Source organism: Lissotriton vulgaris, chromosome 6 (assembly GCF_964263255.1).
Source record: "Lissotriton vulgaris chromosome 6, aLisVul1.2, whole genome shotgun sequence".
Lineage (NCBI taxonomy): Eukaryota > Metazoa > Chordata > Amphibia > Caudata > Salamandridae > Lissotriton > Lissotriton vulgaris.
Genome location: NC_141694.1, coordinates 1,036,656,067 through 1,036,682,401, shown reverse-complemented (window position 1 = coordinate 1,036,682,401; position 26,335 = coordinate 1,036,656,067). Strand labels below are relative to the sequence as shown.

At 42.8% G+C, this 26,335-nt stretch overlaps 1 protein-coding gene across 1 annotated transcript in view; it reads left to right on the top strand.

Annotated features, from left to right (window-relative positions):
- Positions 1 to 1,238: 1,238 nt before the first annotated feature.
- Positions 1,239 to 26,335, top strand: part of THBS2 (thrombospondin 2) — a 728,644-nt gene continuing 703,547 nt past the window's right edge. The window contains exons 1-3 of the mRNA XM_086927100.1: positions 1,239 to 1,604; positions 6,650 to 6,724; positions 11,298 to 11,854. Of these exons, the coding sequence (XP_086783226.1) occupies positions 6,655 to 6,724; positions 11,298 to 11,854 (627 nt within the window). The 5' untranslated portion in view covers positions 1,239 to 1,604; positions 6,650 to 6,654. The remainder of the gene's footprint in view (positions 1,605 to 6,649; positions 6,725 to 11,297; positions 11,855 to 26,335) is intronic.

Genomic DNA, 26,335 nt, shown 5'->3' with positions numbered 1-26,335 from the left:
ACAGTAGGATATTAATAATTAGATTAAAGTTCTCCTCTGGACCAAGGTAGCCGTCGTTTATGTGCTAGCAAAAATTGTGAGTAATGGCACAACATCTTAGAGCACCCCTCTTCATGGAAGTCATCATTCTTGTAACGTGAGCTATTTCCTTTTTCCTGTGGCCTATAGAAGACTGGCGGAGTGTATTCTGTGCAACACTTGGAAAAAAGTTTTCAAGGAATGTGTGATATGTTTGTAAAAATGGTATATAAAGCCCCTTACTCCTGACACCGGAGCTGAGAGCTGCTGACTTGCTGGTCTGGTAGAACAAAAAAAAAATGTAATTATTTCCAGACTTCCTCAACTACAGTAGGCAAAAATCAAGTAAAAGTATAACTGTTAGTAAAAAAAACAAATCCACGTCAGTTAGCTGCCCGGCACTCTTTAGGAGCTCTCGCTGGTTTTACAAAAGGATGCAAAAATAATACATGGTCTACTTTATTTTTTAAACATGTATTTTGCGGTGTCTTAAACACAATCCAATATTGTGTAGTATCGAGTTATATTCTACCTGGAGGAAACGCACACTCCTCCAGTGAACGTTACTCGGTAGTGGCTGCCAGCTGACCAATTGTTTCGTGGGCCAAACGCACAAAGAGCTCAGTGTCATAAAAATACATAAAAATTGCAAGGAACAAACAGGGGTGTTGGCTCCGCGCCGGAAAGGGGGGTTAACAGAGAGGTATGAGGTAACAGTCATGGCCAGAGCTTTGTATTTATTTTCATAAATGCAAAAAATGCAAACCTATAGAGTTGCATGTGTTCAGGGCGATTTGTAACAGTGGTGTGTATGGGAGAAAAAGTGTGGCTGTGTCTATGTGTGGGGGCATTGTGCAAATATTGAGGTGTGTGTATGCATCGGTACTGTTAAAGTGTTCATGAGTCTGTGTGAAGGGGCTTATATGTTTGTGTGTGGATTTTATAGTTGTCTTCTGTATTCTTTGTAATCGTTTTACCGCCAACGTAGAGAGAGGCAAACAGAAAATACGGAATGACAGAAAAGAGACGGGACGGGTGAAAAGGAAAGCAAAAAAACAGACGGAACCAGCTTTGCAAAGGGGCAGATGGAAATGATATAGACAAAAGACAAGAGGGAAACACGGGCAATGCAGGCAGAGAGAGTGAGGGTTCGAGAAAAGAATGAGGCGTTGCGGTTCTCTTTCTCGCTCTGGCCCCTCCTCCTGGGATGATCCCTCGCTTGTGGAAAAGGGAGAAGAAACGGTTTTGACGTGAAAGGGCAGGTTTTGGGATCAACTTCAGCTACACCAGTGCAAATTGTGAGATCGGGAAAGGCATTGTGTCATGCCTTCAGAGGAATGAGTTTTAAAAAAATCGCTTCCGTGCGGCGCTGATTGACAGCATGCGCTGAGACCCGAGTATATAAGGGGGAAACAGCTTGGGGAGCCACTAGAAGCCCTGCCTTCATCCGGAGCGATTCTGGCGGGCTGCAATTGGGAGGGTTTCAGCGCTGCTTCACATCAGCTACGCTCCTCTGACTTTTCGCTGGGATTTCACGTGGCGCTCGCTCACACAAACATAAATCAGCAGCGGATCTTTTATATAAGGTAAGGACCACTCTTTTTTTCAGCCGTATTCCAATATTTTGGAACTTTTATTATTAAACCCCTTTGTATGCCTTCTGATGGTAAACTCCTTGAAACCAACTGAGGATGGAATAAACGTCTGCTTCTTCAAAAAGTTTGCCAACTTCAAGGATGTCTTTGGAAAATTCCTACTTGGGGCGTTTTGAGTTTCATAGGGCACAGTCCTGCCAGCACTGCAGGCGAAATAATGCCCTCACATGCGAATGTTTAGAAGAACTGGACACATGGATAAAGACATTGCATCAGAGCCGGACTAAGAACCTAAAACAGCCCTCGCAAAAATGATAAATTCAGCTCCCACGACGTGCGCGCGCTAGAACCAGAGCAATCCTTTCAAGTGGGCGTCGGTTCGCTTAACTTGCACCACCGCTCCTGGAGGCCGGTCCATGTGTCAAAACCAGCCTCCCAGGGGATTGCCGGTTGGCCAGACCGGCCATGCATGCTTCATCTATTTGTGGAATTAATTACATAACTGAACATCCTCCTACACGTATAGGCTCGTTATAGACTGATGTGGCATTTCACTGATGAGTTGTTAATTGGGATCGAGAGGGGGGTCGATTATAATCGGTATGAACAACACATCGGCGGTTATTACTTGATGTAAATCGAAGGTTAAACTGTCCTCGCTTAGGAAAACTGCCTGGTGTCTTTTTAAGTTTAAGCCAAGGGAAACCCATTGGTGTTTAATGGTTGCTACTTTGGAGTTTGGCTACCAAGTGTGGCGGGGAGTCAGTGACTGTGAATCAGCGGTCGAATTGCATAAAGAAAACTACGGGAGCTGTGATCCTGGGTACAATGAGGGCGTGGTGAGAAAGTGTGGAGGCGGGGTCACAGACGTGGCTAAAACGAATACAATATTGTATAACTTTTTTGATGGCTTTTCATGAACAGGCAACTTAATAAAACATGTAATGCACACACCTTAAAGGAAAAAATAAATGCAACTTGAAGTTACTTGTGGGAAATGCATTTTTCTGGTAGGACGGCTCGGTTGGTTACTGTTATCTCTTCAGCTGTCTGTGGTTGTAAGCGCATGCTCGCTGATTTGAACCCTGGTCGATGCACTGGGGAAGGAGTGATGTGTAATAAGCACATTTACATTTCTTCCAGGAAACAGGCACCCAGAATGAAGGCTTGTTTCTTCTTTATCTGCCTCTCCTTTCTTTTGATTTACCCTGGAGGAGTCCCTTCTTCCCTTTCTGACTGCGGCAACTCAACAGTTCAGGAATGGTTGGTGTTTAAATAGAAAGGATGGCGACTGTTTTGATCAAATTAATACAACTTGGGAACGTTGTTGTTCCGCCGTGGCACGGTTCACTTCGATCCCGGCTGCTAGTTGTTGTCAGCTCTACGCAGGTTGGTGTTTCTGCTGAGTGCTCAGACTTCTCAGCACTGTACTTGCCATGAACACGTGTGGGTGCTCGCATGCACCTAGTGTGGTAGCGAGTCAAGGGTCTACGTGGGCAGTCCACAGCAAGGGCGTAGTGAAGCACCTGCTATATCAGTGTTCGGGTGGGGGGTAGAATAACTTCCTCTTTCTTCGATCTGTGACCCCCAGGCCACATAATAGAAGCTAATACATGCAAACTTGACAGAACAGTAACATGGAGCAAAGGAGTACCTAGGGCCCAAACACTTGAGGTAATGATGAAATAGCAAAGAAAACAGAGGCTAATTGTTGGGTAATAAAAGAGCGACGCAAGGCAAACAGACCCCAGCTGCCACAAAACACAGGAAATGTTCTTGCACCTTTGTCCATTTATTGGCATGCCAAAGCAGAAGGCAGAGGCAGTGTCACATCTTGGAACAAGCTTCATCTGCCCCACATAGATATTCAGGGGAGAATATATAGGGCAGAAAGTGCAGTCATCAGTAAAATCCTTAGATGTGGACAAGGCCAAATACGGTTGTACATATACAAATAGTAGTATCATGCAGGCACAGGACATTGAGCAATATAAGGGCACAAGGGAACAGAAAGAAAGTTTAAGCAAACCTGCAAGATTCAGAGGCTTTTCACAGCTGTTAACCCAGGACATGTCAAAGAGGGCAATAAAGGTCTTGGGGTCAGGCTTGCATAGATTTGAGAAGGAGTGTTGCTTTTAGGAGCTCAGAGCAAGCAGTTTGGTCAGAGACAGGCCTAGTTAGCTCAGTGGGTCTGAGATAGTGTGGAGCAGAATTTGGGATTGATTCACTTATTTGGCTGATGCAAACATATAGATATATATGTTTCCTCACACTAATGGAGTGAGAAAATGAAAAAGAATACATGACATAACATTGTAATAAAGTAAACAATTGATTAGAAAGAAAGGAAGCAGCATTGAAAGAAGTAAGAAAGGAATAAAGAGGAATTAAAAGAAGGAAAAAGAAAGGAAGAGAGACAGAGAATGGGAAAGACAGATGGGAAGTGCGAAGAGAAATAAGGATGGAATGAATCAAGTATGTAAAGAAGGGTGGTTACAATGAAAAGAAGGAAAAGGGCAGGAAGGAACGGCAATGAAAGGAATAAAAGAAGCAGAGAAATGTAGAAAGAATTTTAGAAGGGACAGAATAGTGAATAGAAGGGGAGGAAGATTGATAGGAAAACAATAATAAAGGAAGACAAATTAATGAAGAATGAGTGGAACTGGAGAAAAGGAAATAAAATAAAATTAGAATATAAAGATGGGCAGAAAGATAGCAAGACAGTGAGGCAGAATGAAAGAAGAATGGTGAGAAAGAAAACAGTTTTGGAAGGATATGTGAAATAGGAAAGAAAGAATGATATAAAGAAAGGAAAGAATGAATGAAAGACAGAAAATAAAGGGGTGAAAAATGAAAGTGAAAAAGGTGGAAAGAAAGAAAGATATAATAAAAAAAGGCTGTTTGAAAAAATTATTTTAAAATAGTGCTTTACATGCATCATTTGAACCATTTTTTCCCCTGTGGAACAATTCCCATAGACCTTCATAGAAATTATTGGGAACCCTCACTTTGGTTGCTTGTTCACTGCCATGTTATTCAAAAAGGGAGATATTTAATTTTCTGGCTGCTCCATTAGTCCAGAGCATGTTAGATTGTTTTGGTTATGGTGTAAACGCATGGCTAGGGGTGTCTTGTTGTGCATATGTAACCAAACTCTTGGGGCCTAATTGTGAGTTTGACGGTCATACCGCATGACCACCGTTGTGGCAGCCAGGAGAATGCCGCCAAGCCAGTTGCGTCCTGACTGCCGTATTATGATTAGACCGCCAGGCTGGTGGTGTTGTGTTGCCTGTGCCATGGCAGCCACATATTTCGCCTCATAGGCAGCCTTAAGCACCACTTGCACATATTTTGCACCGTGTACCATACACCATGTCATGCATGGCACACATTGCATACGCAACAGTGTAGTAAGAGGGGGACACAACATGTGCACCCATGACTTTACCCAGTGGACAAAATCGGCCCGGGCCCTGTTTGGGACCACATCTCTGCCTTTCCACCAACTTTTTCAGGATGGGGTCCGCCATGAAAAGGTCGGCAGAAAGGCAGGTCATGATTGAGACAGCGGTGCCGGGATCACATCTGCCTACCACACCCGTCGCCTTCCCCACCACCACTGTAGTGGGATCTGGCAGTGGCACCAGTCTTGTGGCAGTCTGACTGCCATGGTCATAATCGTGCAGTTGGACCACTGAGGAGGTGGCGGTCAGACATACACAGCAAGTACAGCGGTCTTCAGACCACTGTGCTTGTAATCAGGGCCTTATTTCAACAAGTATGAGGGACCATGGCATGGGGTAAATGCATAAGGCTCAAGGGACATGTGGTGGCTTAGAGTGGTACGAAAGCCCACACTCAACGAGCATGTGTTACCTTAGTATGGTATGTTGGCGGTCTACTCAAGGAACAGAGGAAGTTCAGTGTGTTGTGCATGCCTTCCTTTAGACTCGGAGGGTAGGAAGTGCCTCAGTGCCCATGAGTGCTCCAGCCTCAAGTGGCCTGAGCGTGGGATTCATTCCTTAGGCACAAGGGACACCAGATGTTTTAGGATGGCATGAATGTAGTTGGGCTGAAAAGGCATGAGGAGGTGTAGACAGATTTCCTTAGACTCAAAAAGCATGAGGTATCTTGGCAGAGCACTACTGCCTTCTATTCAAAAGGCGTGAGTACTTCCGTATGGTGTAAATGCGGACAGTGCATTCAAGGGACATAAAGTCCCTCAGCACCTCACGAACACCTTTGTTATCAGCCTCAGCATGGAAGGAATACGACATGATGGAGGGTGTGGTGTATGTCTGCGTGGCATTAATATACGGCTCACTTGTGACAAACATTTGCTTGCAAGCAGAGTGGTGTGAGGGGGTACCTTCAGGGAGGGTTGGTGTGGCGTCGATTCAGGTCAGGGTCGTTGTCTTGCTCTGTGTGACCTGATCCGATGCTGGAATCTGCGGCCAGACAAACATTTCCAGCATGGACTTGTTTCCAGTGGGATGCTCTGCCTTTGAACGCCGGAGCTCATTGTGTCTGCTGCATTCATTCCTCACACAGGCAGACGTGCGATAGCAGTGTGTCCGCCCCGCAGGCGGTCAGGGGAGCTCTCGGGGCGAGAGGAGCCTGTGTACACTACCCTCTGCCGGTCCCGGACCGCTAGTCTGCTACATTCTATCTTCTATTTGTAACCTGCGTGGATGCGAACGTTTCTCTCACAATTCATGTGTGATTTACAAACGAATTTGTGATTTTTCAAAACTTTACAATTACCCTGTTTGTGCGAGTAGACCGGATTCAAGCGGCCACAGAAGCAGGTCTTGTTGCGGCGCAAACGTGATTTAAAAGGCTCAAGAGGTAGTGGGGTGCTCTGTGCAGCTGGGAGGGGGCGTATTATTTACACAGCTGGCATTGTGTTTGGCAGATGTGCGGCTTCCAGTCCCAAACCGAGTGCGTTCCTGGCTTTAATTTCAGCATTGTAATCTGTTCTCGCTCTCGAATGGTGATTCTTTGTGTGACTAATGCTGTGTTTGCTTTATGTACAGGAGTTATGCTACAGAGGAGCTGTCTGATTTGGCTGCCTGTTTTCCTGAGTCTATTGGTTTCTTCGCACGCTCAAGGTAATTCCCCAAACAGCGCCTGTTATTTCCAATAGTCTGCACACTCTAGAGGCCAGCGACACATAGCACACTTGCTGAGACAGCAGAATGGGGTCAGGGCTTAGTTAACGCAAACCATAACTCACATATTTTGCAGCCTAGCCTAATGGCATTTACTAATCAAACCCAGATGTTGTCTGGGCGGCTTTACAGCGCAGAATACCACCGTGGCTGCATATAGACTGTCAAAACATCCATAAATGGAAAACATATTTTTTTTGGCAGTTTTATTGTAGCAGGAGCTGGAGCTCTTTACATGAGCACCGGTTACGTTTTTAATTTTTTTTTTAATATTCGCTACAGGAGAGTACGTAATTTGCCCAGAATCACAGTATGGTGAGCTGACACCGAGACTCGAACTTGATTTCCAGTTCCAAAGTCAGCAGTTCAGGCCCTAAGGCCACATCTTCTCCCACATCCTAACCAACTCGGTGACACAGTCCGGTTTTAAGAAAGCGATAGTTTTACAAGTGTGTGACTTTTCAGCAGTGTCGGATTGGGATTTGGGACGGAAAATAGGCCTGGGAAACAAAATAAAAGTGTCCCCTTCAGTAAATTAGATAGCTAAGAAAAGTGCCCCATGTTTGCAAATTGGGGCAGTTGTGAACTTGTAAAGATATGCTGTTATATGCATTTTACAAGGTACAGGAGACTGCGTGGATTTGCATTTTCTGCAGGCAACATTATCGTAATTGGGAAAATCAACACACAAAAATCTGCCTGGCAGACCATAAAACAAGCCCACAAACAGCCAAAAGACCGGTCCACACACAGTGCTTTCACACCAGCCCCTAGGACACCACCTGATTTCCCTCTGGGGAGGGCCCTGGAAATATGTCATTCCAGGCTTTTTCCTTTAATTATGGTTTTACCGCATTTGTCAAATAATCCATCTGTATAATCTCAATTTTAACAAAGAAAAATGTTTCTAGCTCAAACGGATCAAAATGTACTAAAATATGGGGGCATATTATCAAGGGATTTATCTCTGCTTTTTTGGCTTTAAAAGCCAAGAAAGTGGAGATAAAATTATCTCTCTATCAGCAACAGGGTGCTAACACGCAAATTTGCATGTTAGCACCCTTTTTCTCTACGCTTCCCCTTGCATCTCTAATGAGATGCAAAGGGGGCGTTCCAGAGAAAAATAATAGGAGAAATGTTGTCAAGCGACATTTCTCCTATTATCAAAGATATCGCTAACCCTGTTAGAGACAAAAAAAGCAGCGCTAACCGCGGTTAGCGCTGCTTTTTTTACACCTGGTATTTTCCTGATTTAGCCATGATATCCTATGGAAGGTGGATATCATGGCTAAGTTTGTGAGCCCCTATCATCAAGCTAACACCAAACTTCGAGAGATTATCGTTGGTTTTCCAGCGATAATCTCTCATTTGGCTGTTAGCGTGAGGATTTTTATCACTTCTGAGATAAACGTTGCTAATAGCAAGTTATCTCAGCGATAATTTCCGGCGATGCTTAGCGATAAAAAAATTGTTGCAAAGCCTAGTTAGCGATAAATATTGCTACTCGTTGGTAATATGCGCCTCAGTGATATGAGTTTGCACGCAGTGGAGTTCCTTTTGCAAGTGTTATCTGGTCATCTTTATGTTGATTTTTCTATACTTGGCTGTTAAACTGGTACTAGTGAGGTTAAATCTCAACACAGAGCACTTATACTCAAAGTAAGGTGGGTGGGGGATGTGGCCCTCTTGACCTTTACATGCGGCCCCCTTGTCAACAGCAGCACGGGGCTCCTGTTTTCTGTTTGAGAAATAAGTTCAAATAACATGCACGCCTTTATTTAAAGGTTAATTTAAGTTAAAGAAAGGAAGTAAGGTTATTCTCCACCACTTAATTTTAGAAACATCTTTATTTTTAAAGACTTTGCAGTAAAAGTGTAAAAATATGATAAGGTCTCTTTAAAATTCAAAAAGTGTATTTCATTAACATGGAAAACTGTTTCACCTTAGTACATCACATTAAATCAGTGCATTGAGAAGTATTTTCTTTCAAAAGTGATAATTTTCAAACACAAATTTATAAACATTCATTCTTCCTCCCACCCTGACATCAATGTGTTTAGACCGGATTTGTAATATTATACATGAACAACACTATAGTTTATTAAATCAAACACAGGAGACGGTTTTGAACAATACACATCCTAAAGTCATATATTTCGACTTCCTTTTATAAGTTATAATGAAGAAAAAGGAAGTAACTAAAAAAAAAACATTTGCCGAGGATCACACAATTTGGTAAAGTGGGGAAGCAGGGATTCATCACAGGTTTTCTGGTTTCACATTGTGCAATTTAATCACAAGTTGTGTATGCTTTGCTTCCACTTCACCCACCTTACTGGCACCATCCCCCCAGAGCACCTTGCTCATGACCACCATCCTACTGGCATCAATACAGCCCTCGGTCACATCACACACATTTTAGCCCCTGGGAAAATGTTTGTGAGTACCCATGGCCTAGACAGTATTACCAGAAAAACTAACAAACATTGAAGTGATAGCATAAAAAATATGCACCGCTTTGTCACTTGATTTGCCTTCTTTTGCTGCTTTATTTAGTCTACCATGTCGCATACTTCGGTGCTCCCTCATTGCATAATTCAAGTGGCCCTGCTCATGGGCTAGTCAGACCCTGTCTACCGTTTAAGACATTTCTAATTTTAAGGGAGCAGCAAAACAGTTTGTGACATCTCTAAGATATGCATGTCACTCTGACCGCATTTGTAGAAAAAGAACTTAAGATCACCCAAATACATAAGGCAACTAATTTTCGATTGAAAATCATGATTCGATTGTTGAAATGAAGCAAAACTGCGTTTCATGCATGTGCCTTTGTTATGTAAAGCCTGGCGTGATGGTGCGTGTTCCTGGAAGAATGCGCTGAAACGCATTGTGCCAAGGCGGTGGTTCAAGCCGTGCCCATCAGATCACAGGCTAGGATCCTTGCCAATGTGAGAACGCATGATGGCCATTCATAAAATGAAGCAAACGAGGCCTTTTGATGACAGCAATTTCGACCTCCTAAAAAAAGGCGCCCAGAGGAAAAGTGTGGGCGCGTTTTGAGGTCATCCGAACCATCAAACACATGCACCCTAGGGCATTGTGCGCCTCTGCTGTAATTCTCAACACAGTCACACGTTGGTCTGCTGACTCTGCTCTGTCCCCTTTTGGAACCCTTTATCGCCATATATATTTCCCCACCCACTATTCTTCATTTGCCTTGCCGTACGCACATCCATTCTAATTTTGTGGGAGAAGGAATGGGTGTCTGAGTCTGACGGCCCGGGAACCAGCAAGAGAAAAGGCAAACATACGTTGCTTAAAATAGTAATTATAAGATCACACGTTTGCATGCATCACAATGAGAAATTTGCTGATGGCTGACAAAATGAATGTCAGGGAATAAACGATAGTCGTTTTAGTCACCTGTGGTTTTCCACCGATGAATTGTGTGCACGAGAACTGTCACATTGTACTGTAGAATACTCTGCGTGCCTTAACATTAAACGTGACGGCAGTTTTTTAAGAATGTATATGTCACGGCCATCAGGATATTCATGTATCTTCTTGCGTTCCAAGATTAATGAGACAAACTAGTAATGCCACCGTTAACTATCACATCATGTCCCTTTTAAGATTGTAACATGTGTAAAAGTTCATGCAAAGGTGGTGGTAATAACCATACAGTGTAAGCAGCGCATTGGAATACACTGACCCTGAACCAAAGCAAGAGGGCAGAACCAAATTACACCCACTTCAGCGAAGTCTCGAAATCGGATTTGTCCGTTTCTCATATGACTCAAATCCACACACTCTGGGCCAGCGACTGGGGCAGGCCTTTTACGGATTTAGCCCACAAATCCCCTGCACCCCCCCCCCCCTCCATCCTTACATAGTACATATGATAGTTAAAGCGTTATCAAGTAATCACAGGGTGACATTCAGCGCTTTATTTAACCATCAAACATATACTCATATATTTCATGGCGTTAAAAACCAATCATGCTTTTGTCAGTGGCACATTTTTTATTCCTCGGATACTCCTATGTCCCCGTCATGATAATGCAGGTGATACAAAACACCGCCATAATGAAACGAGAAACACTCGTATTCTTTTCTAGCATGCATCACGGTGTAACAGAGTGATAGGAAGAGAACATCGTTTCCCATTAAAGAGGATGGCAAACTTCCTCGCATCCTAGGTCGCCTTAAGCGTTATTTAACACTATTTAAAGTTTGTTTTAATCAGAATGTATTTACATTTTTTTAATCTGAAAGCACTTTTCCCTAAATGTTCGAATTTGCAATCACACTCTATAGTGTATCACGGGCCACACATTTAAGTCTTGTGTTGCAATATGAGAGATACATATATCAGATCTTCTACTGCACTATCATGTTTTCTCACATCAATTGCCTCCCACCTACTTGCCCATGTTGATCAGCAAGTATCCTTTAAATAATCATTTGCACTTGTCTTTCTTCTTTTTAAGTTTCTATTTTCCTACCATTCCAGATGGCGAAAAAGAAGATGAGACTACCTTCGACTTGTTCGAAGTCAGTAACATAAACAGGAAGACCGTAGGAGCAAAACTATTTCGAGGCCAAGACCTCAACTCCCCAGCATACCGTTTCGTTCGCTTTGATCACATACCCCCTGTTAAGAAGGATGCACTCAAAAGGATTATTTATCTGATGCACCAGAATGAGGGCTTCATACTTACAGCCTGTGTGAAGCAGGACAGAAAATCCAGGGGTACTATTGTGGCTTTGGAGGGTCCGGAGCTCACCCAGAGGCAGTTTGAGCTTGTTTCCAATGGAAGAGCCAACACCATGGACCTTATATATTGGATAGATGGCTCCCAAAATATGATATCCTTGGAGGATGTGGATATCGCTGACTCTCAATGGAAAAATATAACCATACAAGTGACGGCAGATAGTTACAATCTCTACATTGGGTGCGACCTCATTGACAGTTTCCCCTTGGAGGAACCGTTCTATGATCATCTGATTGCTGACAACAGTCGAATGTATGTGGCAAAAGGGTCCATTAGAGAGAACCATTTCCGGGTGAGTAATCAAGAACATGCCGAATTAAGGCAATGCTAAAAGAGCTACTGTGAGACGAGAGGAAGCAGCATGCTATCTTTTAATGTGTAAAAGTATATTGTGAACAAGTAGTATGTTTGCTTATACAGGAAACATTGATTGAACTAAAGAGAACATGTTAATAACACCGTATCAAGATTATATCACTCACCTAGAAGCCTTTGTGAGGCAGTTGATGGATTGTGTTGAAATGTTATTATTTTAAGTTTCTAAGTTAACTAACTTGGAGAAATTATTGAGCGAGTCAGTTTGGCCGGAAGTCTTACTCAATATCAAGATTCATAGAATGCTATGATGACCTAAAGTGAGAAAAGCATGTAGGTGCCATTAAGAGAGCCATGAGTCCAGTATGGCGCAGAGCTCCACCTTTCTTTAATCACGATGAAAACTCTATGAGGCGCAGAATAAATCAAGATGCAGTCATTGTGATCTTAAGATTGGGTGTAACACCTCCCCAGAATGGTCTTAATTCATTGAATAGAATGCAATAAAATGTTGTTCCCAAATCAAGGCACACATGACTTTACTTTTGAATCTTACTCAAGTGATGTGCTTGTAGGTCGGTTAAAATCAAGAAGTCATTATCCAAATATCACATTTTATCTCAGAATAAACTCCAGGCTCTAACAAGCTGCCTAAATCAACTGACAGTCTCCATAACATGCTGCAAATAGTGATATCTTTAGGTTGGTGCTATTAATATACAATTTGAAATACTGCATAATTGATGATTTGCAGCACTTTGGTGGACATTAAAGCAGAGTTAGCACATGAGGAGCCGAGTCTGTCTCTGGCAGTCAGATAGAAAGAGCTGAGTTGAATTAGTAGATAAATGTCTTTTCTAAGGGTGTGTGTATGGAGACTTTAAATTGTGGAAATAGAGTTTTAAATGGCTTTCTGAAAGGGAGGTGTCAATCCTTTTTCTCTTGGTTATTAAATACTGAAGTATTGGTAGACAGTTCAGGCCTCCAGCCACCAAGCTTTGGGTGCTTAATTCATAGTTTGTGTCAGGAGTTTGTTGCTTGGATATGACTTTAACTTGAAGTAATGAAAAGACAAGAGGCGTTTGTCAAACCAGGAACAAGTTGGTTTAATTACACGCAGCAGCTGGGAGAGCAGCAACAGAGGCATGTCTGAAGACTGTCGATGTACAGCAGTTTTGTCCAACATTATATACAGTTCTTGAAGTACAACAAACCGATTACACACTCTTGTAAAGCACGTATATCTGGATCTAGTCATGATCCATAAATTCAACCATCTGATAAGGGGACACAGGTGGCTCTCGATTTTATGGAGACCTAATGTGGGCCAGTATGTATGTGTTCAGATGTTCGGTGTGGAGAGTGCCTGATCACTGCATGTAGTGTGCATGCTGTGTTCTGATTGGCTGAGGATTCCTAACTACATTTGATATCTGACTTTGTGGTATTTTGGGATTGCGCAGCCCTTTGGCCAAACGTTTTTTATTGTGACCAATCTCCTCCGACCTTTTGTGATGCACCTATCTGTCTGATCAATCTGGATTTCCCTCTTTGGCATTTGTCTTTGGACTAAGTGTAACCCCACCTGTGACACATCAATTGGTGGACTTGAGGTTGATGAGCAGGTCATCTCGGGTGGATTTGACAGCAATGATATGAGTTTGTTATTACATGTACATATAAAAAGGTGGTCATTTATACAGCATTTACCGACATTCTCATTATTTTGCATGCTTTTGTCATGGCGTACTTCAACATAATAAATGTTCCTCACTGTTAAATGCCATTAATGAGGGCACGCCCATTCCTGAATCCTGGAAGGGGGCAGAGGTTGTCCCGATATTCAAGAAGGGGTGTCGGGACAACCCTGCCAACTACAGGCCAATAAGTCTAATTGACTCCACCCAAAAACTGGCGGGGAAGGTGATATTGCAAAGGATGCTCGAATGGATGGACGGCAATAACATTCTGTTGGACCTCCAAGCTGGGTTTCGTTCTGGTACCGGGACCATCGAGCAGGCCTTCAGATTAACTCTTCTCCACTGGAAGGTGGTGGTGTTGGGAGGGGGCAGTCTAACCTGGCCTTTATAGATTTAAAAACCACCTTCGACCTGGTTCCCAGGGAGAAACTATGGAAGGTCCTGTTAGACTTAGGGTTGCCCTCTTACATTCTTTCCCTACTGTTAAAACTTCACGATGGCAACTTTGCACAGGTGCGTTGGGGCACGAAGGGTGAAAAAACAGAAAGAATTCCTGTGGAAAGGGGAGTCCGACAAGGATGTGTCCTAGCGCCCACTCTGTTTTCGCTTTATGTAATCGGAGTAATTGAACATCTGCTTGGCACTCCCTCGGATGCTCCCTCCTTGGCGGGCAAACGGATCCCTACACTGCTTTTTGCGAATGACACCCTCCTCATTTCAAAGTCCCCTATGGGTCAAAGCTAAGGAGAGGTGGGATGCACTACTAGATACTCCACTGTCAGAGGTAGAATGGTACAGTTCATGCGCACTGACACAAATACTAACACCAAACGGAAATCTGAGAATTATCCATTTCAAATTCATCCACCAAAGCTATTACACACCGGTGAAAATGCGCAGATATGGGCTTCAAGAAGACGACAAATGTAAGCGCTGCAACAGGGATGGGGCGGACTTTGTGCATTTGGCATGGAAGTGTGAGCGAGTAGCGAATTACTGGGAGGAGGTCACTGCTGCGCTCTCGGTCATGTTGGAAGATGAGGTGCACTGCACGCCACAGGTCTGCCTGCTCGGTATTGTACCCCAATTCAGAGCGCTAAAACGCAAATTCTGTGCTATCCCACTACTATTAGCCAAAAGACAGGTGGCACAATGCTGGCACAGCCGTAAAGTGCCGACTGCAAAGGTGTGGTTGCATAGCATGACTACTTGTAGGGATAAACTACAAACGTATGAGGAGGACTTGCCTGTTCAATCGAGGCCTAAGGATGTGTGGTGCTTTTTGACGGACTATCTGAATTCATTACAAGGGGATGGGGAGGACTAGTTGATGTGCGGGTGACACTGGAATGTGAATGACTGATGTGAGGGTTATGACCCCCTGAAGGCTGCTTTGAGGAAATTCTGGAACACTGGTTAGCTCACTGTATAGGATGTAAATGAGAGCAATGAGAGGTCTTCAGTTGGGGAAGTTGAAGTTCGGTTGACAAAATTACAAAATGTAAGACTCATATCGATTGTACAACACGTGCCCTGGTTGGAGCATACAAGACGGTTCTATCTAACGTTTACATATGGATTTTCATGTTTGTCTACGATTGCACTAAAACAAACATAGTAAAGTGGCGAGCCGGCCTCAGGGTTGTAGGCTCATGCTGTGTATTCTACTTTATGTTAATAAAGGTCTTACACAAAAAAAAAAAAAAAAAAAAGTCCCCTATGGGTCTGAAGAGCCTTTTAAATAGCTTCCAGAAGTTTTGTCTATCGAGAGGCCTAGTAATCAACAAAGACAAAACTAAATTTCTGGTCATGAACCCCCCCTAGGAAACTCGGCAGACTTCCGACCTTGAACTCAGAGCCATTAGAGAGAGTTTCCGAATTTGACTATTTGGGTATCCGCCTTAACGACTCTCTTTCCTGGAATCCTCATATCTATAAAATGCTACTGGGCCATAAAAGGGTAGGAGGAGCACTACTCAAGAAACAACGCTCCTCATCTTGCAAACCCATTGCCCCAGTAGTGGATATATACAAAGCGAGAGGGGTCAGTGCCGCTTTATATGGGGCAGAGTTGTGGGGCACCTGCAACCTGGATCCAATAGTCAAATCAGAGAACAAGTTCCTGAAAGACCTGATGGCCTTGCCACGAAGCACTCCAACTGTGCCAGTGCTATTGGACTTATGCTGCAGACCTATTGGGGATCAAGCGCAATTTCGCCCACTGCTTCTTTGGGCAAGGTTGTGGCGGGTGCCTGAATTGGTCTCCTACGCAGAGGCTCTGTCTGAGGTTATGGATATGGCAGGGTGGTCTAGGATCAAATGGTTGAGGGACGTTAAAAGACTACTAATGGAGATAGGGTTACCTGATGCTTGGTCCACAAAATCTGCCCCACCCAAGGCTACCATCAAAAAGCTGTATTGGAACTGGGTCTCTGCTAAATTACATCTAGACTCATGCCATTGCAACACAACAGTAGCTTTTGTGAGAATCAAGGATGTGGTGGCATACAAACCCTATCTAGACATTATCACCATCCCGTTTGACCGCACTCTGTATTTCAAGTTTTGTGTGGGGACCTTACCAGTAGGGGAGATAGTCGCCCGCTGGAAGGGGCCTAACCAACTTTCACCTTTTTGTGCATCTTGTCCCTCTCGTGTAGAGTCAGTTGTCCACATCTTCTTTGAATGTCCAGACTATCGTGTCCCACGAATCCGTTGGCTTAAACCACTCTGTAGACTGCTGGGCATTCGTCAGTGTATAGTGGCAATGCGCATTTTAATGACTGACACATCCCCTGTCATTGTATGTGCTGTGTCAAAATTCTTGAAATGGGCTTGGTTGATTCACAATAGAAGGCTTTCTGTGTCAATTTAATCTTTGTTTTAATTCGTCTAATCAATTATTGTACCTGCTTTTATCAACTGTGTATAATTAGATTGTATATGAAATTTTTTATAAATTGTATTTTTGTACTGCTTTTATGGTATTTGTATACCGAAATAAAGCCTATCAATCAATCAATCACAATTTGACAGCAATGATATGAGTTCGTTATTACATGTACATATAAAAAGGTGGTCATTTATACAGCATTTACCGACATTCTCATTATTTTGCATGCATTTGTCATGGCGTACTTCAACATAATAAATACTGGTATTCACATTGTTATGTGTACATATATTGTAGCATACATTGATATGGCATTCATCAGTATTGACATTATTTGCACATATATTATGGCATACATTGACAACACATTCACTGATATTAACATTCCCCCTCTAGTTGAATTTTCAACTACATTGTTCTTCTCACATGTCATTACAAGCACATTACTTGAGGTTGGGTGTGGTTCTGTTGTGTCTGCTAGCCTTTCTCTAGCTATTTGCATACTACATAATTTGAGGACTGCATTTTTACAGCAATAAACTCCCACTTGTAGTAGGCCACATAATAGTAGTACGAAAATGACAACCGAAATCAATGACGTGCACAGTTTGGTCAGCCACAGGTGTATCTTGGAAAAACTATGAATCCAGTCCTGTTCAGTAGCACCTCCCTCCTTCTTCTTATAGGCTTGTAGAGGATGCAGTGTTTGGATGGCAAGAGCGAGAGTTCAGTTTTTGAGATCATTTCCAAGAATAAACATGAAAACAGGAAGTACCAATCTGGATACGCACTCCACACTCTCCACCCTCCATTACAGTCATCAAGTCCAACAGATACAGATGTTGCATCACCATGATAGCATTTAGGCCGAGCTCAGTGTCGTTAATCACCTTCAGTAGTTGCTTGCAAGAGGAGAAATGTCTGCTGCCTGGGTACCAAGGGGTCTCTTAGCTTGATGCAGTGCAAAAAAGAGTCTGTTTGTAAAAAAGTGTACATAAAGGCAGCTTGCAGTCTGTGTTCCTGAACAATTGGGCCTCGTTGAAGTCCTTTTCAGGGTTTCGGGTGATGGGGTGGCGGGCTGCTGTAACTATGGTGCACATGCAGCTCGAGTGCTCACCTGTATGGATAAGAGCAATGTGTTGTAGGTTAGCTTGGAAAAAACACATATTGTTATACAGTTTTTGGGAAATTCCTGTGCCTCCATTTTAGGGGTATATTCTGTAGCTTCACTATGTGTGAAGATTGCTAGTAGGATACTGGAAGAAAGTGGCAATATGTTTAGGGAATAATGAGTTAGGTTGCTTTAGGGTTATGTTGTGAGTACTTTGGTACCCCCGCTATGGCAGGGGAAAGTACTTTACTTTGCTGGCTGCTTCCTTCAAATGTGTGTGTGTGTGTCATTTTATTGGTGTGTGGAGTATCCTTTTGACCTGCATGTGCATTGTGCAATGTGAAGGGAAGTGGATGTGTAATGATTTTGAGTGGTTTTGTGGGTAACAGCAATGTTTCCATTGTCACACGCTTGCCCCTGCACGTGGCATGTAATGAGGTTCTCCCTAATGAAGTTGGGTGATTTGGTTACGTCCTTTTTCTGGGAAGTTCCATTTTAGTAGGTTACCTTTGTGCTTCTTTGTGCTGGTTCTATTGTGTGTTTACCTATACTTTTGGGTAATGCTTCTTCTAATTTATTACACTGGATGTAGCCAGGGAGTTGCTTGTGGCCCCTCTGTGGTTCTGCAGAGGAGTGACTGGGATTGTTCTTATTTGCTGTATTTTGACAAGAGTCAGGTACACTTTTAGGGCTCCTCATGATCGGCCCGATGTGGGTAATGCTAATGGCCATGATGGATTTTCTCTACAGACTGGGTGTCATGCGATTGCTTGCTTTGGAGTTTTGAGGACAACCCTGTCCTAGGTGTCTGGGAATCCTGACTCCTGACACTGGAAAATCTGCCTCATTTTGGAACGGCAAGGTTCCCTCCTTTCGTTGAAAACCCTGGAGTTTTTGAGACCTACAGATCTCGTCCAAGGTTGGATGTGGACTAGTGGACCAGGTTGCCAGTTTTTATGCACCATTCGGGGGCCACCCCACCCTCTCATCGGACTGTCTTCTCTGGGAGCATGGCCAGCGAACCCCGCCCCGGAGGATCAACAGCAGAGAGAGACCCAGGCCTCTGTGGGCTCCTGGATGGTGAACGCTAGCGCGGATTTACGACCGACATAGTTTACTGCTGCCCTAAAGTTGTTCCGCAAATGTAGGTAAGGACATTTATCTGGAAATGGTATGAAGGGGATATGTCATCTTGGGGGGTGATTTTGGACTTACTGGGTGTTTGCATTCTTTGATTGTGCAAGGGTATTGCCTCCCCAGACAGCCACACCTCCCTGCTGTGGCGGCGGCTGTGGCACTGGTCCTTGTATGGCTGGGTTCCCTGTTTGCTGCAGCTGTTGCCATGTGCTCAACTAACCACCCAGCCCTTGCTGCAGTGGAGTGGCTGTTGCCTGATTTCCCTGAGGTTGATTGTACGATGCATTTGCGTTGCTCTGGGCTTGAATTTGGAGATGCGTATTCTGTGGGGCCTGTCCCGGGATTATCCCTCTGTGCTTGTGATATTTTTTTAGGCAACAATAGTTGGTCATGAGGTTTCCTCTGTAACCATAGTGGCACTCTGAGATCTGGTGCTTGCCAGCGTCTCTCCCCTCTGGTGCTAGCACTGTGTTGGAACCTTCTGAGGTTCTGCGATTGAGTCTTCTTCAAGCCAGGTGCCACTTGCAGGCTTATGGCCACTGCAGCCCTCTTGAGGGCGGTCTTACCCTGTTCTTGGTCATTCCAAGGAGGGCACTGCGTGGGGGTCCGGATGTCCTGGGATTTCTCCCATGTGACAGGCAGAACACCTCCTTGGGGTGTTATTCCATTAGTCAGGCATGTCAAATTTCCTACAGAGGTCACTCGTCTGGGTACCGTACTTGGTAACATGTATGGGCCCTCCGGCATGGGGAACTCACCACATTGCACAGATCCACCTTGTCTGAGCCAATTTCTCACTTGTGGAGGTGCCAGAATGGTGACAGAGGCTGAGCTGGCTAACCCCAGGGGTGCTCGAAGTCTAGTTATTACCTCCATTGTGCATATGCACCTTGGGCTGACTCCCAACCTAACCTTGGAGGATTAAGTAGGCACATATGTGTCGTGGACTTCTGCCTCCTGCTCCTTGCGCACCTTACATTCTATCCTTTTGGCAGTTTTTGCAAAGAGATGGTGTGCGCAACCTGCCTACAGCAGAGCTAATTTGCATAGCTCTAAGAGGCTTCCCGCATATTCCAGGAATATACCCTTGAAGGGGGCTTGATGGACTCGGATCACCCTGGCTGGCATCCATGTGGCTTGGGAGCAGTCTGCTGCCTTGTGCTCTAGGATTGAGGTTCCAGGGGAAGATCCGACTATAAACCCTTTCTCTGTGAACTGGATGGACATTCTTAGCTTGGACAGTAGATCTCGTCCTAGTATATTGGTTGGGAGGAAGGATAATACAACACTTGTTCCCTTTTTCCATTCTCCCCTACTTCCAGCTCTAGTGGTTCTGTAAGGGGGAGCTCAGCCACAGGACACAAGACTTTGTCAGTGGTTTTGATATAGTGTTGCTCCTTCCCGCATGCATGACATTGTCACCTCTTTATCCACCAGGAAGTAGTATGGTGTCTTGCTTATTAATATCGTAACCATGGTGCCCTCCTCAGAGCAAGCCGGAGCAGACAGTGGGGTGAGTGCATCTTTGGTTATCTCAGTGGACATTGGCATGTGTTCCCTGTTTTTTTTCTTCTGGGTTGGTGGGACCCACACAGCACTCTCGCCCTTACTGTCTTACTTAACATCACTAGTCCTGTAATTGTGTAGATTGTGAGTTGGGGCCGCTCTGAAGTGGGACCATAGATTAAACAGAGCCGTTCTTTCAGCCCTCTCTTGACCTACTTATCTGGTCTGAATTAGGCCTGGGCAGAGTTCGCTAAGTTCCCTGTAGCAGAACTCTGCGAAGTGACCCAAAAAACTATGGCAAGCTACGGGGAGTTCCATGAATGGTGGAATTTGTTACCTCGCACCATTCACACTCATTTTTAGCACCAAGTGTTTGTCCTGTGCTGTAAAATCATCGAAATTGGCATCACATGCAGCGTAAGATGGCGCTGCTTCTTTCTGCCACTCGAGTAGAAGGTTCAGTTAAGCAGCAGCTTCCCCAAAGAGAACAAAAGGTTTCTCATCACGAGCGGTAGCGACCATCTGTAACTGCACGCATTACAAAATCTAACTGAGAAGCAGTCTTGCTTTGGATTTTCCTCACTCGTGCTTCCCAACTTACCACTGGGGAGCGTGAAAAACTCTGCGAACAGAGCAGAGTTCACCATTCAGGCCTAGCCTGAAATGTTTATTCTACTGTATTCTATTATGTTGGTGTTGAATGTTCTCCCCTCAGGCCAGGGGAATGAGTATGCCTTGGTATGTGCATGCCACTCGCGTCAGTGTTTCTCTAGCTTTCTAGCCTTTCTGGGGAATCTAGTTTGCATGTGGTCAAGTGGTGACTTCGTGGTGAGTTAGGAAACTTTTTAAAAGAGTTTTCAAACATTTGACTTCCCCTAGTGTAAATAATTCCTAAAGCTACTCTGATTGTTGGAAAATTGTATACATGGTTTGTGCCGGCAGCAATTACTAGTTATTGGCTCTGTTCAGGAAAACGATACATCACAGAAAAGAACTCAAAACCTGGCTATTTGACAAAAACTGAACCCCCCTTCCCCAAGCGACTTGAGACCCTCTGGGTGAGTAGTGCGCTATACAAATCCCTGAACTTGAACTTGAACTTGAACTATAAAAACACTTAAGAGTATAGATAGGCAATGCAATCAAATAATAACCTGTAAGAAAGTGCCATGGTTAGTTCAGAACAATACGAGTCACTTTTTAGCAGCAGAATAGCAAATATGTAGTACTGGCTTGTGGGAAAAAATGGTTACCATTTCGTAGATGCATAAACTTAGTAACAGGGCATAACATTTCAACATAAAGTACAACTGCAAAATTTAACAGCACCTCAACATCAACAATGCATACATTGAAAACCTTAAATGAAAATAGAACAGAAAAAACTGCAGAAAAAAGGGAGCTAAGTGAGCTAAATAGTCCTTCAGTATCAGCTCGGGGACACAAATAGCAACAATTTGTGCAGAGAAGAAGTGACAACCTGACCATTATCGGTCTTCCCCGGCCAGACACAAACGACATCTTATTCACCCACAGTCAGAATTATCCCCTACCGTCCAAATTGCACACTATATCACACCCAGGGATAATGTGTACCATCTGTATTATGCTCAGTGGTGAAAGTGAAAAAAATAAAAAAGCAACCCAATATTACACGCTGGGCGTATAAGTACTTTTTGTGCCACACCAGCAGCAGTCAAGTAAACCAAACTATAAACTACCTTCACCTTCTCTAGAGTGCTGACTAAGAAAAAAGTGATCTACGTGCTTGTCCGAGTTTGACACGGGACTAAGAACCGGATGTAGTCTCTTACCCTGTGACGGTAGCCTCAGGACGGAAATCTGTTTTTAATCAATTATGGCATCTGCTCACAGATCTTTTTGCGCAGATGTGAATCCATTCGGCTAGGGGTTCACGTCCTTTGACAGCAGTCGGGCTCGATAAACCAATCTCTCCTGGCTGGCTCTTCAAAATGTTTCTCGGATATGATATATTTACCTTGAAAAAATGAAAAGGCAAGAGGCATTGGAAACAGAGGAACAAATTGGTTTATTTATCGCAGTGGCATGGAGAGCAGCAATAGATGCGTGTGAGAAGAGTTTCTCGATGTGCAGAGATTTTGTCGGGCATTGTATACAGTTCTTGAAGTACAATAAACATATTGTAGATTCTTGTAGATCATGTAAATCTGAGCCTATTCAAGAACCATGAATTCAACCATCTGATAAGGGGGCACAGGTAGCTCCCAGCTTTGTGGAGACCTAATGTGGGCCAGTGTGTATGTGTCCAGCTGTTTGGCGTGGGGAGAGCGTGATCAATGCGTGTAGTGTGCATGCTGTGTTCTTATTGGCTATGTGTTCCTAACTACATGTGGCCTCTGACTTTTTGATAATGTGGGAATTCTCGCCCCTTTGGCCAAACGTCTCTTATTGGGGCCAACCTCTTCGGACTCTTGTTGGTGTAGCTGCCTCTCTGTGGGATCGATATAGATTTTCCTTGTTCGCGCGTTTGTCTGTGGGCTAAGTGTAACCCCCACCTGTTACCTATCAATCAGCAGGCTTGGGTTTTGGTCACAGGGCCTGTATGACCACGTATCTCTGACTCACTGTTGATGGGGAGGTCATCTCAGGTGGATTTGACAGCAGTGATACAAGTTCGTTCTTACATGTACATATAACATGGCAGTCATTAATATTGCATTTACCAACTTTCTCATTATTATGTGTACATTTGTCATGGCGTACATCAACATTGTACTTACCAGAATTTACATTGTTATATGTACATATATTGTGGCGTACATTGACATTGCATTCACTGATATTAACAAGTTCCCCAGTATACCCCATAATTATTTAGCTTTTATTGGATTAATATAATTGGTTTTGTATTCCCAAAAACATTTGGTAGGAATGTTGATTGAATGGGATCCCATGGTTTGAGAATGGACTTTGTTTTGAAGTGTTTATGAAGGCAGTGAGGAGAATGTTTCCGTAATAAACATTTGGTAAAATGAAAGGTCTGATCAGTCTACTTTTTATTGAAGACTTTGACAGTCTTGTGATCAGTACGTCTCAGCAGTAGTTTACATCAGTTGTGCAAAATGACATTTGAATTAGGTTTTTGTGATGAATACAATGCATAATCTGCACTATTTGTGTTCTGATTAGAAGGGGACCAGGAGAGCCAACTCAACACATATCACTTGGATGGAGCATGAAAACGATTCATTAATAAATGTTTCCTTATTTTAATTTTTTTCTGTGAACCCTCTTTCTTTTACCTATGCCTGTATTGTCATCAAGTAGTGGAAACTCTGTTACATCGTGTGACAAGCAACACACGTCTGCTTCTTTGTCCAATAAGAGCACAGCTATGTGTCATTAGTATGTTTAAGTTTGTCTTGAATTATATGATGACATCAGTTGTGGTCCCACAGTAATATTTAACATGTTGCTGAGACAACTGATCTTGGAGTATGAATTAGAACTACTGCATTTGCTTTTTAAATTGTTAATTTGTTAAACTTAACAATGTAACAATTAAATGGTGAAAGACAAGTGTCATGCTTACCAGAAACTTTTATCCATGTTCCTAGTTGTTTTAGGATTACACCATGGCAAATATTGTCAAACGTCATTCTCACATTTATCAGTGTATCAAAACACTACTATCCAAAGACCTAAGGAGACTTTCCCTAACACTAAGAATGGTGTCCTTATTGCCAAGCTCATGTCTCAATTCTGCCTGATTGTGCTGTGAGGGCCAGGTTTTAGAGGTGAATGGGTATCAAAAGACAACCTCCGACATCTGTAGGAAATGCAAAATCAAACAGATAAATTTGTTCCACCATAAGGGTACTGTGGCAGTGGAAATTCCACTGTTAGATTCGTTTCCGGATTTCTCTCTTGTCCTTAAAATCTAAAGACTTTTCATTAACACCCAACTTTAGGTTTTTCCTAAAATGGCTATTCATTTATACATGGTCTTGCTATGGCTTGAAGTTTTCTCTTTTTTAGAGTATGGAATTAGTTAAGTTGGGTCACACCAGGCTGGATATTGATAGCTAAGAGTTTGCGTTAGAAGAGGAGTGATGTTAGCATGCTGAGGGCTTGATGTTCTACTTGATTTGGGAAGCATTAGTATATATTTTAGATGAAATTGTTTAGGGAGAACTAGCAATGTCTCAGGAGCTGCTGTGGTGGTAAGGTTCTAGTGTTGTCAAGGAATGCCTTGCTGTGTTCATGAGTTTGCTAGTTTTGCTTTGGTAGTACACTGAATGTTACCTAATTTACCTAATGGAAGCCACATTTTTATAACTGTATGCTTACGAATGCTCATACCCTAAGATAGTTGTCAATCCATATTTGGTGGGTGTTTATGCTGTCCAGTAACATAGGCTTGAGATTTCGCTGATACTTTGAATGGGGTGATCTATGGTAAAAACTCTGATTTTGGCAATGGCCTAGCCATTTAATAGGGAGTGTTAAGGCAAATTGTAAAATAAATAGTTATGAGGATTGAATTAGAACCTCAATAAAACTTTTTCAGAAATTGGTGAAATCTCAATGAATTTCCTGAAACATGTGAAAAAAGCCTAAAATAACAATGCCATTGCCTTTGACAGAAAAAGTGCTGCATAAGTTTAGGCACTGTCTTTCAAAGTACTAATGCAGGGATTATAGAATTTTACATGGGAATTGAGAAACTAGCATTGTTTTCCAAAGGCAAGCTTAATCATTTTGAATGTGTAAATATAAACAATTGAGTATAAGCTCTTAAGGTGCAGACGTAGAAAGGAGCAGTATCTGGTCTTGAGAGCTCTTTCCTCATGTAACTGGCCAGTTTAAAAATATGTGAAACACTGCTGACAGCTTGTTGAATGACAGTCACCTCTAGGTAGGTAATTATCAAATTCTTCTGAGTTTTACTACATATATGTCACTGAGGGCTGAAGTTAAAACAGTTTTGCATATCCATTTGTTACTTAGGTGCTGCAAAACAATTTCCAATGCTTGATGGATATAATCAGAAATGTGGGAAATTTTCAAATATAAATTGAACTTATGACAGTGGAAGTATGCTAATTTGGATAATCACTGATCATTAAAAATTTGGGGACATGAGCATAAATTGCTTGTTCCTAACCCTGTGAAATGCAGTAAATAGCCTCAATGATCTACATTGGTGAAAATTCCAAACAATGTGCACAATGTCTCATACAAATGAAGCCCTGTGAAAGCAAGGAATGGGATAGCTGTTCAAGAGGTAAAGGAAAGGATATACCACCATGAAATTGAAGGTCCAGGAGAAAAAAAATCTCCATGGGGAAAATTGTTTCAGTATGAGGAAGACGTTAGCTGTGGAAATGCACATCTCCACATTGCTTAATAATGCAGATTTATCAATTTGAGTATATTTAGCAAAACTGGAGGAAACTTGTACACCAACGACAGTCATAGATTTTTGGGAGTAATCCGGAATTCCTTATAAATCTGATAAAAGTCAGAAACTTATTACAAAAAAAACCTACAGATGTAGATCTCTAACTATTATAACCCCAACTTTGTAAAAGGGTGCCTGAAGGAGAAAATTTAAAATGCCAGCCTGCCATCAGCAGGATTGTGACCAAAATGCCAAATTATGCCGTTTGTTTATCATTTTTGGGATCCTCAACATACCATGCATTGTTTGCTCATTGTCAATAAATGATTATTTTTCACAGTCAATTTCCCATTTTCAGCCTTTTCTGGCCTCTACTCAACCCAGTTTCAGCAAAAAGCAAATTTACAGCGATTCTAACAGGTAGTTTGGTGGCTGATTTAATTTCCTGTTAATCAATGATGCAGTCCATTCAAGTATAGTTTTTGTTGCAAAATAAACAACTTATTACAATGAACTGCAGTACACACAATTTATAGAATTAAATTTGCCTTTTTTTTGGGAGAATAGATAGGCTGAAATCAATATTACCGAACCATAGAAAATTAAAGCAATCCGAGTTAGCAACGTATGTTACATCTTTCATTATTGAGTCTTTTTTACCAATGTATGTGAACATAAAAGAAAGGCACAGAGAACATTTCCCCCACTTTAATTAATGCAAAGTT